Below are 17,542 nucleotides of genomic sequence, written 5' to 3' on the forward strand. Positions count from 1 at the left end.
CTAAATAATTTATAGGAAACTAAAAGGAGTATCTAGAAAGAAGAAATTCTGGAAATTAAATGCATAAAAACATAGTAATAATGTTCAAATGACTAAACTGGTCATTAAATGTCTGATTTAACAATAATGAAATTAGAACCTGGTCCATTAGGGACTAGTAATACTTTGTTAACACAGACTGTGACATATTTGTACTATTCCGGGAGAACTGGTATTTAATCACAGCAGGTTTAGATTGTACAAAGTCACAAGGGGAATCAGTTACTAAGCCTATTATCACACTGGCAATTTAAAAAAAAAAAAGAAAGAAACCAGTGAATTTTTCAAATTATGTTGACACAAAGTCTACCTAACAAAAATCTCTAATGAAAGAATAATACAAAAGAGAGAATGAATCATAACAAATTAGGTAATAAAATATCTAGCCATTTTAGAAGAAAATAGAGTTTTTACTGAGTAAATGAGCAGATACAGTAACCTTAGTAAGCATTTGACTGCAGGCCTCCTAGGATCTTCTCTGAAATATTAATTCAAATTGACTCACATTAGAGCAGTCATAAGACCTTAAATCAGTAGGAGTAAATTAAAGCAAAGGGTAATAATCAACTAATAATGTTTTAAGAGAAAGGGAAGATCCCAATAGGAACCCACAGGCTTGGTAGTAAGCTCAAACTGTGACATCAATGAATGGGTTAATAGCTCTCAAATTAAAATCCCAGATGATGCCAAATAAAAAGGGAGAAGAAAACTCAAAAGGGAGAGAACCATTTATTAGCCAGATTCTGTGACCAATGAGAAATAAATATCTGGAATTAGAATCCACATGTGTGGGATTTTCATGGATGAATATGCTCCTAAAAGCTACAAAATATTCATAGCTAAAGGATTCATAAGAAAGCAAAAACCTTGTTATAATGTAAGAAATTCATTTTCCCACCAGGGAAAAAAATGTGTATTCTAAGTTTTTTTTACATAGCACTTTTTCTTAAAGCAAGACAAACACAGGTTTAAAACTAAGCCAGCATTAAAAAAAAAAAAAAATGAGCACGGTAGTCTGAAATCAACTCATTAAAGAAAATGTACAATAATCACCATGTACTTTTTAGCCAAATAACTCAGCTAGAATAACAATTTATCTTTTCAGTATCTGAAAGGATATCAACACTAAAGAGGAAAAGGAGTATTTCTTTTTTAACCTAAATACAATTGCCAGTGAAATGTGTAAATATTTTGTTTGGCATATACATTTTCTTTAAAAATTTACAAGCAACCTATTAGAAACACAATCAAATATGCCAAAAGAAAATTTGCAAAGACTTAAAATAATTTGAGTCATTTAAAACCAGCTTGGTCAGAACATTTAAACACCCTGCCTCCCAGGGCTACTTATAGGATGATGATTATAATTACTATGTCATCATTATTATGCTAAGTTTAATTATTATTATTATACATTTTCCATGTATTGAAATACAGTACATGGGTTTTGTTTTTGTTTTTGTTCTTGCAGTAAAGGTGGGTGAGCACTACTCCTATTCCTTGTTTCCTGGAGGTCAATAAGTAACCTCATTTGCAAGCTGACAGGACAAGGGAAGAGCAGTGCATTATGGGACAGAGCAATGGTGACTGACTCACAGTAACTTATGATCACAGGCCTCGTTAACATTGGGCTCTGCCTAACCCAGTGAGTTCACCAGCTACAGACACAAAATAACCCCTACTGAGAATTATTGCTGTATACAGCAAAGCACCTGTGTGTGGTTTCAATGTCAGAATTCCAGGCCAGAACAGGCCAGTGCCCCAGAGACCCAAATGGAGGTTCTGAGAGCTTAAGTAGGCACTCTATCTACAGTGAAACGGGCCAAACTGCAGGAAAGAGTCCATAGAGAGCAAAGCTCAGCATCCCGGAAAAGTCATAATTAAGATGCAAAGAGAGAATCCACTAGAATCCACAGGGACTGAGAAGAGAGAGGGTCCCAGCAGTGAGTATGAATGGGAGGTATTAGGGCAAAGGCAAGTTGGTTGAGAATTTACGGTAGGAAGTGGAGTCTGCAGAAATTTTCTAAGACACTTGACAGGCTATTATAAGTAACCAAAACCTTAAAAGTGGTTTGGGAAGGAGCTGGTGCAGTCAAGACAAAAGAAAGCCAAATAATAATACTGATAAACCAACCATTATCTGTTATAGCATGGTCCAAATTACACGGTTCATTGATATGAATCCAAACTTTTAGACATGAATTTCCACTTTTTAAGCAAAAATGTTTATAAGAGTAATTAAATATAGAACAAAAATCAATTAATTCAGTCTTTACTTCCTTTCTTTGCCCATGCAAACTCTGAATGGAGCACCGATAGACAATAAACTCACTACAGTCAAAGAGAGAAGGAAAAACAAAAGGCTTTGATAATAATCTATAAACTATCATTTGACCCTGGAAAAATAAGAATTAGAAGAAATGCAAAAACTCCTATTCCAGCAATAGCAAGGTAAGGTCATATTTCTGGGACACAGTATAAGCAACTCCTGAAAATATACCCATTTCTTCCACTTGTTTTGGGTTTTTTTTCTCCTACACCCCCAACCCTCTCTCTCCCTCTCTCTCTCAACCTCTCTCTCTCTCTGTCTCACACACACACACAAACACATAGATTGTGTGCCCTCTATGAAAGAAGATAAGCAAGAAGGCCCATTTCTGTATTTCTGGAGCCTTGGCTTTCTTATATAATCCACCCAAACTTCCCATCCATAATAAACCACATGAGCCATGATATCAGTAAATGGGCCCAGGAAGGTCACAGGCCCACTCCAAGAACCACAAAAGACTCTAGAATTACCCTCATACACAAGAACTTGCTGGTTGGAGAGCTGATCAGAGATTTTTAAGTCTAGAATAGGACAGAAAAAAGCATAACGATAGCCCATGAGCATATGTGTTTAGGGCTACCTCCCCATGCTTCTCAGCAATTAAACTTGATTATAGCCAACAGCTCCCATCATAATTATCACAAGCCCATAGCAAGAGCATCTCATCAGGAAGCTATTTATAACCTGGAAGCTTTGTCTTCTTTCTCCCCATGGTCGCTCTTCACTTTGTAGGGCAGATAAGAGACACTCCAGACCCAAGGAAGCACAGTCCACATATCATTTTGGAGGGGAGGGAGATGGAGTGGACGCCTCCCGAAAAGGTGCTGGCCAGTCAAGAACAGCAGGGGTGTGATGGAAGCCACATGTCTCATCCCACCTGGCTCAGGGCTAGCTTAACACACAATGACCCGAATAGGGGCAGTCAATGCAGACACACTGAACACGGCTTGCGAGGCAGGCAATCTGTTCAGAAAAGCCACAAGAGATCTGTAGCCGGCCAGCAACAATGAAAGCTAACACCACTCTCTTCCTGAACAGGATTAATTTTTTAAAAAAATAATAACAGCCCACTTTTTTTTTTTTTTTGAGTGTTTTACCAGGTACCAGGCCAGGTCCCATTTTAAGTGCATCCCACACATTAATTCATAACTAGCCCACAGTGATCCCAGTGTTAACAGAGGTGGGATCGGGCACAGAAAGGTCACAGAACCTGCCACAGTTTCCCCACCGGCCCTGACAGTACTGGGATTCGAACCCTGCTCTAGTAGCCACTCTTTTGACCATAAGATTTAACTGTCCTGAATATGCTAGCTTCTGGATCCATGCCACAGTTGGTCCAGGAGAAATGAGAGAGTATAGAGACTCTCTGTCTCAGACATACATCTCTCTGTATCTCTAATCAGAGAGTATTTGAGACTCTCTAATTCCAACCCATCGATTTACAAACTTGAAAACTGAAGACCCTGAGATGTTGAGGGACTTGCCAGAGGTCACACAGCTCACAGATCATCTTAAACCATCCAAAACAGATGGCGCTAAATAAATAGTCAAACTAGATTGTAAATTCTTAGGGGGTCAGGACCCACTTCTTAGGGTTAGTTTTAGAAATACAGTGTATAGTATGGTGATTAACATAACATAATAAAATAAAATTTAAAAAAACAAAACAAAAAAAAGAATTAAAAAAATACAGTATACAGTATATTAGCCACTCCCCTGTCCCACTGCTCCAATCCCTAGTCAAGTTTTGAAAATCACAGATTAGATTAGAAGTTTTCTGGTGTGATCACATTACATCATTTTATAGAAAAGGCAGCTGAGGTCCTGAAAGATTACATGATTTGGTCAAAGTTATGTCAGTAATTATAGTGGAGTTTGTCTCAAATTACAAATTAGCTCTCTGTATATGATTTAGCATTCCTACAAAACAAGATGACCCAGAAGGTCCAAGTCCTAAATTAGTCATCCCCAAAGTGATATGAACTGTCACGTAAGTGAATAAATAAGTGTCCCATGAGAATCCACATAAGGGTCTCTCCCTGACAACAATGGTTCTAGAAACTAAAAGGAAAGAAAGGGTGAATAAAAGAGAACAATGCACACCCAAAAAACTGAACCCAGAGATTAGGAGGAAGACTACCCATCACCGTTCCTTTCTTGTATTAGCCACCATTGCCCTCCATCAATCCTAATTAAAGAAATTAAAACTAATTTCTTTGAGAGTTTCACAAGATTGAAGTACCTAGAGACATTTTTGAGACCAGCAAAACCAAATTTCAAAATAACTATTCTAAGATTTATATTTGTATTTTTTTAAAGATTTATTTATTTAGGGGTGCCTGGGTGGCTCAGTCAGTTAAGCGTCTGCTTCGGTTCAGGTCATGATCCCAGGGTCCTGGGATCAAGCCCCACATCGGGCTCCCACTCAGTGGGGAGCCTGCTTCTCCCTCTCTCTCTGCCTGCCGCTCCCCCTGCTTGTGCTCTCTCTCTCCCTCACACATAAATATTATAAATAAATAAATAATATTTACTTGAGAGAGAGCGTGTGCACGAGTGGGGGAAGGGCAGAGGGAGAAAATCCTCAAGCGGACTCCCCACGAACACAGAGCCCCAAGCGGGGCTCAATACCACAACCCATGAGATCATAACCTGAGCCGAAACCAAGAGTCGGATGCCTAACCAACTAAGCCACCCAGGTGCCCCTAAGATTTATATTTGTATTTTTAAGTAAGTCTTTCCCATGGGAAATTTTTCAGATTTATCTCAGAAAAATGTTTGCATCTTGTTAAAAGTTGCTGCTGCCCTTCACCTAAAAGGAAAGCCATCAAAATTCAGTTGAAATCAGGAAAGTTTCCCCTTCCAGCGGAACTCCAACAGTATATTTCTAGACAAAATACTGGCAAATAGCTTTCACCCAATAATACAAAGACACTTTGCAAATGAGGATTGTTGGTCCATCTTTATACACTGATCAGAAGATTTATTCAGATTTATATACATATGAGATTTATGGCCAGAAAGCCTAAGGTCTCAAATTCACTACACAGTCTTGCTCACTTAAATTTCTCCCCGCTTCTTACAAAAAAAAAAAGGAAAAAAAAAAAAACGCTTAAAACTTCTATTTCCTTCATAAGAATTCAAGACCAAAAAAATAAGAAAACACCTGACAAAACCAAATCCCATTATTATTACTATTATTAAAGTATTATAGCTAAGAAGTCCCACATGCTAGACAGTCAAGAACTGTACAATTCAATTTCAAATAGTGGCAAATTATGTAATTTCATCATGCTGAAAATATTAATTACATAAATACACTCTTTTGAGAAAGAGTAACCTTCACCTGCCTTTCTAGCTTATATTAGGTAACAGTGATTAGCATTTCTGCAGGGTGACAGTTTCACAAGCAATCATAAATCCCAGGAGGGGAAGTAGACTCTGAATTTACCATCAGGTAACACACAGCTGCCTGAAAAGGAGCAAAAGGAATGCCTGACTTTGGCTCAGTCAGTGGAGCATGTGACTCTTGATCTCGGGGTCTTGAGTTCGAACCCCACATTGGGGGTAGAGTTTGCTCTAAAAAAAATTTTTTTTTAGGGTGCCTGGATGGCTCAGTCAGTTGAGCGTCTGATTCTTGGTTTTGGTTCAGGTCATAATCTCAGGTCCTGGGATCGAGCCCCCAGGTGGGCTCCCCACTCAGCGGGGAGTCTGCTTCCGCTTTCTCTCCCCCTCTGCCCCTCCCCCCACTTGTGTGCATGCACGCTCTCTCTCTCAAATAAATAAAATCTAAAAAATAAATAAATATATAATTTTTTTTTTAAAAAGGCATGCCTGATTTCCCACAGGATGGCTGTCACATGGTGATATCAGTCAAGCCACAGGGGGTAGAGGAAGGGCTCAAGAGACTAGCTTCTTATGGCTCAAGGAAAAGCAGATCCAAGTACAACTTCCCTCCGGACCTGAGTACAAAGTTCCAGAACAAGACCATATCAAGCCAGGCTGAGAAGACACAGAACTGGAGAACTTAAGAGGTGATAAGATTCGAAGAAACTGGGCGCCTAGGTGGCTCAGTCGGTTAAGTGTCTGCCTTCTGCTCACGTCATGATCTCACAGTCGTGGGATCTCAGAGTTGGGGGATCTCAGAGTCGTGGGATTGAGTCCCAAATCAGGCTCCCTGCTCAGGGGAATCTGCTCCTCCCTCTCCCTCTGTGTGCTCTGTTGGGTAAATAAATAAAATCTTTAAAAAAAAAAAAAAGAATCTAAGAAACCACTAGCCTTACCGCCTCACCTCCTTTATAGATAATAAAATGAAGACACTCAGCCAAAATCACAATAGAAGTTTATAAACTTTTCTGTCCCCTCCCCTCTCCATAATGTTGATGCTTAGAGTTCAGGCTTTGGATGATGACCCAGGGTGCTGGTTTTGTCACTTCTGAGATGACCTTGAGTGTCCTGTTTAATCCGAATTTCCTCATCTATAAAATGTATATAAATATATATATAATATATAAATATATAAAATATAAAAGTAGCTGCCAATTTTTGACAAGGGAACCAAGACTACACAATAGGGAAAGGAGACCATGTTCAACAAATGATACTGGTAAACTGGATAGACCCAGACTTTATACCATATGCAAAAATTAACCCAAATCAAAGACCTACACATAAGACCTGAAACTATTAAATGCCTAAAAGAAAACATAGGCCCTGAAACTAACAATACACTATATGCTAACTAAATTGAATTTAAATAAAAAATTTTTAAAAAAAAGAAAAAAAGAAGAAAACATAGGGAGAAAGATTCCAACACTGGATTTGGTAATGATTTCTTGGATATGACACCAAAAGCACAGACAATAAAAAACAGACAAATGAAACTATACCAAACCTTAAAACTTCTGCACATGAAAGGAAACAATCAACAGAGTGAAAAACTAACCCATAGAATAGTACAAAATAATTGTAAGACATATGTCTGATAAGGGGTAATATCCAGAATATATAAGAAAATTCTGCAAGTCAACAACAATAAAAAATAATCCAATTAAAAAATGGCAAAATATTTAGACATTTCTCCAAAGAAGGTATATAAATGGCCAACAACATATAAAAAGATGTTCAGTATCACTAACCATTAAGGAAATGCAAACCAAAACTACAATGAGATTATCAACTCAACACCCATCAAAATGGCCACTAATCAAAAGAACAGAAGAAAACAAGTGATAGTGAGTATATACAGAAGTTGAAACCCTCATGCACTGTTGGTGGGAGCATCAAATGGTTCAGTCATTATGGAAAACAGAGTGGAGGAACCTCAAAAAATGAAAAATAGAGTTATCATATGATCCAACAATCTCATTTCTGGGTATATATCCAGAAGAATTGAAAGCCGAATCTCAAAGAGATATATTCACAGCAGCATTATCCACAACAGCCAAGAAGTGGAAGCAACCCAATGTCAATCAACAGATGAATGGATTAAAAAAAAAAAAAGTACACATATACAATGGAATATTATTCAGCCATAAAAAAGAACGGGATCTTGCCATTTGCAACAACATGAATGGACCTCAAGGACATTATGCTAAGCAAAACAAGCAAGTCACAAAACAACAAATACTGTGTGATTCTATTCATATGAAGTATCTAAAGTAGCCAAAACAGTTGAAACAGAAAGTAGGAAGGTAGTTGCCAAGAATAGGGGAGGGAGAATTTTTAATGGATATAGAGATCTATTGCACAACAATGTGAATATACTTGACACTACTAACTTGTACACTTAAAAATGGTTGATGGTGGGGCACCGGCGTAGCTCAGTCGGTTAAGCGTCTGCCTTTGGCTCAGGTCATGATCCCGGGGTCCTGGGATCGAGCCCCATGTCAGGCTCCCTGCTCAGCAAGGGAGTCTGCTTCTCCCTCTCCCTCTGCCCCTCCCCCGCTTGTGCTTTCTCTCTCTCTCAAATAAATAAACAAAATCTTAAAAAAAAAATTTTTAAATGTTGACGGTAAATTTAGTCCTATGTGTTTTTTACCACAATAGAAAAGAAGAAAAGTAGCTGCTCCATAAAGTTGTTCTGAGAATAAAATAAGATGATAAAGCATTTAGCACAGTGCCTGGTATATCTTAAACACTCACATTTCACTTAGCACAGTGCCTGGTGTATCTTAAACACTCACATTTCACTTAGCACAGTGCCTGGTGTATATTAAATGCTCACATTTCACTTACACAAGATTCATCCATATTGTAGATGAACGCGTCAGGATTTCCCTTCCTTTTAAAGCCAAATAATACCCCATTGTATGCATATACCACTTTTTGTTTATCTCTTCATGTGTTGATAGACACTTGGTTTGCTCCCTCTTCCTGGCTATAGTGAATGATGCTGCTATGAACATGGGTATGCAAACATCTCTTTGAGACCCAGCTTTCAATTCTTTTGGATATATATATATATATATATATATATATATATATACACCTGGATGTGGGGCTGTTGGATTATCCAGTAGTTCTATTTTTAATTTCCGGAGGAGCTGCCATATTGTTTCACAGAGAACAAATCCTTTAATCCTAAAGTCCAGGCTTCCTCACCTTGTCAAAGGATTATCTTTACAAATGGGGCTAAATGAGATGATCTCCGGGACACATATTGACTTGACTATAGAGAGAACTTGGCCAGCCAGTCCAGCTTGTGCCCTTTTCTGTCTCATCGCCCTTTGCAGTGGAAAAACTTCTGATCCTTATTCTTCAAAACCATTTCCAATATACTCAGATCTTATTTATCTATTATCAAACTCCCAATTTGCTACCAAGTTTTCTAGATTGTTTAGAAAGAAAAAAGCAGAGCCAAGTACATGTTTGCTTTTCCCCCACCCAGGGGGTCTCATAAGGTGAGCTCACCTGAGGTTGCACAGCTTATAGACATACCTCTGACATGCAGAGTTCCCCCAACACAGAGGAATCCATCAGCACAGAGCCTTCAGGGTGGAGAAGAGAGTAAAGAAAGTGGTGCTTCCTTTGGTTAATGTCAAAATGAACACCATTTGTCTAAGGTCACTTTCTCTTACTAAACTCAGCAGTGATCACAATGTCACACGACTGTGGAATTCAAAACAGTAGCCACAGCTTATGAAATACCCAAAACTGACATCGTGCTTTCACAAATGAGTAAGAGATAATAGGGTTCTTCTTGATGAAGTAGAACTTTAGCCAGCAGCTGGTCTGGACACCAGGGGTTCCACGCCCAAGCCCAGACAGCAACTTCCCACCTGTGAAAAGAATCACAGATCTGTGGTCTTTAGACCCCTGCTGCTCCAAACACGTCCTCAGACCTCAGACCCCACCTGGGAGCATATTAGAAATGCAGAATCCCAGGCCCCACTCCAGACTTACAGAAGCAAAATCTGCATTTTGAAAAAACCCCGCTGGTGATTCACACAGTATTAAAGTTTCAGAAGGGCTGTTTCAGACTGCATACATAACAGACTTCATAGCACTGGGAGGGGAGAGATCGATAAAACCATGTTTCAAAACTGTAGCATAAATACAACTAAAAAGGCTGTTCTCTTTGCAGATGGGCTGGATCGATCAAGGTGCACTCAACTGTCTTTTCCACAGCGATACAGTAAACCCTTTTGCTTGCCAGTTAGAATCTGAAGTTTGTTTCTCAACATCTTAGACTGACTAGTTTGTCTTAGAGGCCACAAGTGACCACCACGCAGCTGGTACAAATTCAGTAATTGCTGAGGGTAGAGAAGACATACCTGTTCTGACACAGATTAACTGCCCCAGGTATATGTGAGACTCATTGACATCCCAACAAGACACAGCCACAGGCCACAGATGCCACGTGGTTCTTACTCTCTGCCCTGCATCCATTCTGGTTATTTCTCCAGGTGTCTTGGATCATTTCCTCAAATCCCTCAGTCATCATTCTCCCTCCTATTAGCTTTCAGGGGAGATTATATATATTTTTTTATTTATTCGTGATTTGTAGAGTCTACTTCCCAGAAGGATTTTATGAGGCTTACAAAGATGAACACATTGTAAACAAGACAAGTAAAATTAAAGCAGAATAAAAAATGAGTTAAAAGTCTTAGAAGAGAATATATATTCCACATGATGTGACTTTTCCTGGCTCCCCCCATGCCCCAGCACTGTTCCTCCCCAGGAAAGCAGAGGAAGATTAATGTGATGGATGACTTTTACAATAAACTGGGATGTTCAGCTCAACTCCTCCCTTTTGCCTCCTGGGACTGAGTATGCACACAGGGAGTAAAAATTCTGCCCTGCTCCCTCTTGGCATAAAGTCTTAACCAAAGCTGCTCCTGGCCCTGGCCCCACCCCACGTGGGGAGACCCAGGGCTGCTACACTGTTGAGGTCCAGCATTGCCTGTGGCTGGACGAGTAGGTCTGTTTAATGGTGGGATACTTACAAAGTCCATCAGCACAAAGATATGAGCCACATTCTTCAATCTCACTTGTATCAGTTTTAAAAAATGATATTTTGGCCCCCAGTTTATGCCTTTGACTTATTTCTCCATGAACTCAGAGCTCAAGTGAGGGAAAGGGTACTATTTATTGGGCCCTTTCAAAATCCCAACCAAAAAGGTCAGGAAAATTAATGCTATAAGCCACTAAGGGTAGGTTTTAATACTGGTCAGGGGAAAAAAGTCCTGAATTTTCTGGCTACTCAGACAGAAAGAAAAACACGACCGGTGGGGCGGACTCCTACAACCAGAAGTCACTCAGCATTCACTCCACCTTCATCTTCCTTGCCTTCCTCTTCCATACAGACCGGAAAACCTAACACCTGCCTTCCCCAAAATCATGTTAGCTAGAAGAGGCCAGGAAACTCCATCTGGCCAAGGGGACATCCTGGAGAGTAAGCAGAGGCTGCCTCCTCCACTTGGTCCCTGTAAGGATCAGGCATGCAGGGCCTCGGCGGCAGGAGCCATCGCTAAGAAGAGCCGGGCAGGAAGAGAGGAAGCTGGCTTGCTGCTCAAGATAAATGAACCCCTAACTTGTCAAAGCCACACATACACTTGGTTACACAGTTTGGGGAACACTGAACGGAAAGATACATACATGTATCTTTCATTATTTTTATTACTATAAATATACTTACATACACAGATGTAGACTGTTCTATAGAACACTGCTAAAAACTGGTCGAGATTTTTCTATACAATAAAAGAAGATGTTGAAGGAGATATGTACTAATGTCTGTGTGGAAACAGAGGCTGGGAGACGTTAAGGGATTTGTCTAAAGTCTCACCCCCAGTCACTGGTAGAGCCAGACAAGATATGTTGAAGGGTTTTCATACTCAAAAAGAGCAATATATCTCAGAAAGAGCACAAATATATATATATATATATGCACATATATTTATGCACACATATATATGCATACACATATATAATGTTTATACTATGAATTCTTGATGAAATAGAACTCAACTGATTTCAAGCTCACTGTACTTTCAAAAGACTGAGGAAATGTCAAAAAAAGAAAAAAGGAGAAGCCACCAGCTATTTATTTTAAGATAATATTACTTCTGAGGATGTCCTTGGACCAGTCCTCGTTCATCAAACATCCTGCCAGTCTGTGTGGGCAAATGAAGACACACAGTGGTGAAACTGGGACACCACAGAGCCCCCTCAAACTTCAAAGGAGCTCTTGCTAAGTTACACCAGACACAAATATACATTGCATAAATGTTCACATACCAAAGAAAGATTGCCATCAAAGACTGACATGCAGAAACTGCATGGCAATAAGAGCTTGGATTCTCAGAAAACTCAATTAATCAAAATATAACATTGCTGAAACGCTGATCAAATTTACCCATACAATGTTTCTAAGGAGTGATTTCCTATACAATGTCTTAATTTCCTACACACTATCTCTTTCCTTTTTCCAACTATAAAAAGATCTGGTTAAGGGTTTTCATACGCAGAAAGAGTAAAATATCTCCCTCCTCACTCTGCCCACTCTTGTAGGATGAGTTTGAATTCCACTTGAACAGAGCAGAGTGCTGCCTTTTACAGTTGGCAGAATGCTTGCACACATGTAATCCCATTTGGTCCTCAAAATATTACAGTGAGGGAAACAAATGTACTAATCTCCATGTGGAAACAGAGGCTGGGAGACGTTAAGGGATTTGTCTAAAGTCTCACCCCCAGTCACTGGTAGAGCCAGACTAAAATATAGATCTTCTACCTCCTCATCTCGTGCTCTTTCTAAAGCACTGTGCCAATCCCGCCCCCTCTCTGTGGCATGAAGTCAGGGCTCACACGCCAGGAAGGTGGAATGGTTGCACCCACACTCCCTGGCCCATCCCCAGCCCACGCCAATTATTACTTCTCTTGAATATCCCTCAATCAGAGTTGTGGTTTTCTATTCTGGAAATGCATCCTTTGTTTTCCCTTTTCCCACCTGGTTAGCCATTCTTTCTCATTTCACTGTTGGTTCATTAATTTCTTGCCCTCAAAGGACCACATTTTCTCTCTCCCCTTGAGATACAATTACAAATCATGGTCTAGTTACTAACCTTGCTTCTGAGTAGCTACAAAGCTTTCTCTACCCTCCAGGTCAACACTCAACCTCTCTCCTTGCAGAAGGAGTTAGGGCATTTAGTGGGTATAAAAGCTGCCATATCTCATCTATGACCACAGCTCTTCTACAGTTAAAGCTGCCAGAATGTTAACATCAAACATTCAAAAGATTAAGACATACATTTACATTCCATTTCAATGGCTTTAATGTTAATTCAGATATTTGTTTGTGCCTACAATTACGAACCTGCTACCTGCTTTTATCTTTTCTTCTATGGTGATAACGCGAAACTAGAAAGACTGACAGATGAAGAAAGGAGTGGAGAGTGAAAAAAGGTAATATAGAACACTTTCGTGGAAAATAACAAAGAGACTGAACCAGTTATTTATTAGAAAAAATGCCCCACTTTGAAACCTTGAAAAGGTTTAAGAAGCATCTTGTTTTGATCGTGTTTGATAACCGTAGGCCAGTTCTGCATCCTTCTGCACCATTCTCAGAACTGTGCTGAACACGGCACAGCCCGTGATTTCAGTTGGCTCTCAGAGCCTCTTGCCAAAAAACATGCAGTGAGGAGGGAAGCTCAAGGGCTCTGGGGTTAGAGATGTGTGGGTTTGAAGCCCTTAAGCAAGTCACTCAAACTCGCTGAGCTTCAGTTTCCTTATCCTCAAATAGGGAAAACAATCCCATCTCATGAGGTCATTGAGAACGTGAAATAAAATAGTACAGGTAAGATTCCTGGTACTGTAGCTTTTACTGAGATCCATTTAATATGAAGGAGAATTCTCTTGAGTTTCCCAAAGAATGTGTCCTAAGGCCTTCATCAAAGTTTTTTTGAAAGGAGAGGAGGAGGAGGAGGAGGAAGGAAAAAGCAAAAGCGTTTGTATAAACTTCTTCTCCCACTTCACACTCCTCCCTTAAATTGTCAGTATTTCTTTATTACACTGAAAGCTCTTCAGGCGCTGGGACTAGGTCTCATTTTCAGTCTTCCCAAAAGTAACACAGTGCCCAGGACTTGCTGTGTTTCTTCTCAGTGGGCAACCCTGACTAGAAAAGTTAAATCTCAGGGCTCTTACTAGTGGATGCTCTCCCTTTGTGTATGGCCCTATCTGTGTTTTTGATGAAGCAAATTTGTGTGAATGGTATCCAAGAAGTGGGGTGGAAGGAACATCTAAGTTTTCAAAGTAAATGGAGGCAGAGATCAACAAAAATAAGAATAACGATTAGGATATTTACAGTCAAGTTATCACTCTAAAGATCACTTATTATTTTCAAAGGGAGGAATGCATGTTTACAATGGAAAGACTTAGCAATCACCCACTCAACCAAGTGATTAAACTTAACATCACTAACGAATGGCCAGATGCGTGTAACATAAAACACACCACATTACCTTGAAGTAGTCTGACCAAAAATGTTTTGTCTGAATCTATTCAAACCTTTAGAATGAACTTGCAGGATACAAGAAATATAGGGGATGGAGGACAAGGTGAGTGACACCACAAGGAAATAATCAGATAAATCCAGAATGTAGAACATTCTGCAAATCAACTAGCCTTGTCCCTTCAAAAAGTCTATATGATGAGAAAAGAAAAAAAAGCTGAGGTACTTTTCTAGATGATAAAACCACTAAAAAGATTAATGGCCAAATGCAATGTCTGAGAATCTTGATTGCCTCCTGGTTTGAAAAATATATAGTTATCAAAGACATTGAGGGGACAATCGAAGAAATTTGAATATGGACTGGATGTTTGATGATATTAGGGAATGATTATGAACTTAGCATGTTAAAGTTCCTGTATGTATGTAAAAAATCTTATTTTTATAAGATACATGCTGAAACCTAGGGATGTCTAGAATTACTTTCAAAGGGCTTAGCCCCCCACCCAAAACAATATATTACATACATACATACACACACACAGGTTGATAAAGCAAATATGACAAAATGAACAATTACTGAGTCTAGGTGGTGGAAATATTGGTGTTCATTGACTGTTGCAAATTTTCTGTATGTTTGAAAATTTGTTGTAATAAATGTTAGAAAACAAGGAGGCAAAGTAACAAGCAAGCTAGTGCTCTCCGCCCTGAATGAAAATTTCATTCTCTTGCATTTAATAATAAAAATAAATTATAAAACTCTTGTCCTGATGCATTTGGGCCAGTAACTGGAGACTATACATGGCTCAGACACCCTCTACAATGGATTCTGGGGACAGCAGTTGTGCTGAGGAAAGAGCAGAGCCCTCTTAACAGGGTATCATTTTCACTGTCCTTTGAAACCTCGTTATTCCCACACCAAAGATCCTATCAGCACATGGCTAATAAAATGATAAGTATAACTGGTATTTGCTTATTTACCATTTTTTATAAAGTACAATCCTTTCTCTTCTTTTAGTTGGACTCCAGTATAGAAATATAGAAAACCAAAGATCTCATCTAGCATGACTGCTATTCACCCTTTTCAACGGTTCAAATCCATCCCTTAAAAGCTCAATTTTGAAGGGGCAGCTAGTAAGGGAGGTGCTGACAACCACACAGATTTCTAGGAACTACATTTTCTTACCTGCCACAATGACTGCCTGGTCTCATATTAGCACCTTCTATTCAACCCAAACACCCCCTGTTCACAGGAGCTGATTCATGCAAGTCAAATCACCAAATCCAAGAGCCACTTGCTACCAAGTTCATGTACGTAAGGGTCTTCAACCAGCAATAAAAATAGCTTTGGATTAACTTTACAACTTGTGATCTTGCTTCTGCATAAAGATAACCTAGTCATTTGATATCACTCAAGGTTTTTTTTTGTTTTGTTTTGTTTTGTTTTGTTTAATGGTGATGCAAGTGATATGAAGAAATATAGGTATGGAGGCAGCAACACATCTTGTATGTAGTCTGGGTACTCCATTAGCCCTGCTGTGGGGGACAAGAATGAGAAGCAGCAGGAGATGAAAGCAGTAAATAATCCAAGACTTCACTCTACACACCAGGTACTTCTATTCCTTCCTGAACTTTCTAGAAGAACAGCCATTAGAAGATAAACTTGATAAATTAAAGTTTTTACAAAGGCAGGCAGCAAGAGAAAGAAGCATGACCCCATGGTTAAAAGTTTGTATTACTTGGGAAAAGAGTGTGAAGTGTGAGTCTGACGATTAGCCCACAGACCTCTCTGCTATTTGGATTCTCTTCCAAACTAAAACATACCACACTAAGTCTAAAACATAAAAACATAAAATAAACTAAAGCTTAATGCTTAAAATATACATGCAATATATATATAATAACATTATATATGCTATATATATGTATAGTGAGATATATATGATGAGATCCTATATAGAGAGAGAGAGTGTGTGTGTATGTGTGTGTGTGTGTGTGTGTGTGTGTGTGTATAATCTCCTGGGAAATGTGGAAGTGTTTCCTTTCCACTGGTGAGTTCAAGCTTATTTGAGAAGACAGGAAAGTCTTACCTAGGTACAAGGATGCATTTTCTTTCTTGACATTGTCATCTAAGTAGGTTGGTCCCAAGGTATAAATAGGTGTGGAACCCATTCCAATGAGAATCTGTGCACAAATGAATAAAGCCACATAGACCCAATGATTATTTCCTCCTGAATCCTTCAGGCAGGCGGGAGGTTCGGAAGGCGCGGTGGAGTTGCCATTCTGACACAGGCCGTCGTTGGAGGCCGAGGCATTCAACTCTTGGATCTGGTAGGGAGGCGAGATGAAGTGAGGTAAAGCAAAGAGGGCAGCCCCAACGGCAATGAAAAGTCCACCCACCGCTAGCCACAGGGGCCTCCGACCCCGGCCGCCAAAGTAGCTGACGAACACCACCACCACCAGGCTCCCAATGTCAAAGCAGCTGACCAGCAGCCCCGACTCGGAACTCTTCAGACTGTAGCGCCTTTCGATGGTGGTGATGACACTGCTCAGGTACCCAGAGACCATTAACGCCTGGATGAAGGTCAGAAAGCACATGCAAACCAGGAAGCAACGGGAATCAGTGAGGACCACATAGAGGCACCTTCTCCCCTGGAGCGTGGCCAAAGTGGAGGACACCGACACGGCTTTGCTGACTTCCACCCTGTGGTTACATTCCATGAGCCCTGCCATCTCCGCCGAAGTGGAAGGAGCAGAGGGACTGGGGGCCAACCGACTTGGGCCTGGTTTCAACTCCTCATGGCCCAAAGAATCTGTACAGCCGATGGCGGGCTTGGCTCCTGCACGCGCAGGACTCAGGTCTGGCCGGCAGGAGGCGCTGTTCAGGACTGGTAAACTCTTGGACCTAAAGGTCTCTGGTTCGCACTTATCTTGGACAGCTCCTACTGTGGCTTGTGCTTCCAGCTGCTCTCCCGCCTGGGGCTGCAGCCCGGTGCCTTCGTCCATGGCTCTTAGAACTCAGATTCGATCGCTGATCGCACTCAGGGACTCCGGCGCTTTTCATCCACCAGCACGACGGGCCGAAGTCGGGCCCACTCAGTCGTGCCCACCAGGGACCGGGGCTGGGGATGCAGAGCCGCGCAGCAGGGCATCCTCACCAGCAGAGAGGCACCCAGGGCATCCTGACCGCAGATGCGGCCCCGAGGCTCCGCAGCCGCGTGCCCCGGGGG

General features: G+C 40.4%; 1 protein-coding gene across 3 annotated transcripts in view; it reads right to left on the minus strand.

Annotated features, from left to right (window-relative positions):
• The window catches only part of SLCO5A1 (solute carrier organic anion transporter family member 5A1), a 118,539-nt gene extending 101,221 nt beyond the window's left edge, over window positions 1-17,318 (minus strand). For all 3 annotated transcript variants that reach the window (XM_021688476.1, XM_021688475.1, XM_021688477.1), the window contains exon 1: window positions 16,403-17,318. In XM_021688476.1, coding sequence (XP_021544151.1) covers window positions 16,403-17,318 — 916 coding nt within the window. The remainder of the gene's footprint in view (window positions 1-16,402) is intronic.
• Between the last annotated feature and the right edge of the window lie 224 nt (window positions 17,319-17,542).

This window comes from Neomonachus schauinslandi, chromosome 4 (assembly GCF_002201575.2).
Source record: "Neomonachus schauinslandi chromosome 4, ASM220157v2, whole genome shotgun sequence".
Lineage (NCBI taxonomy): Eukaryota > Metazoa > Chordata > Mammalia > Carnivora > Phocidae > Neomonachus > Neomonachus schauinslandi.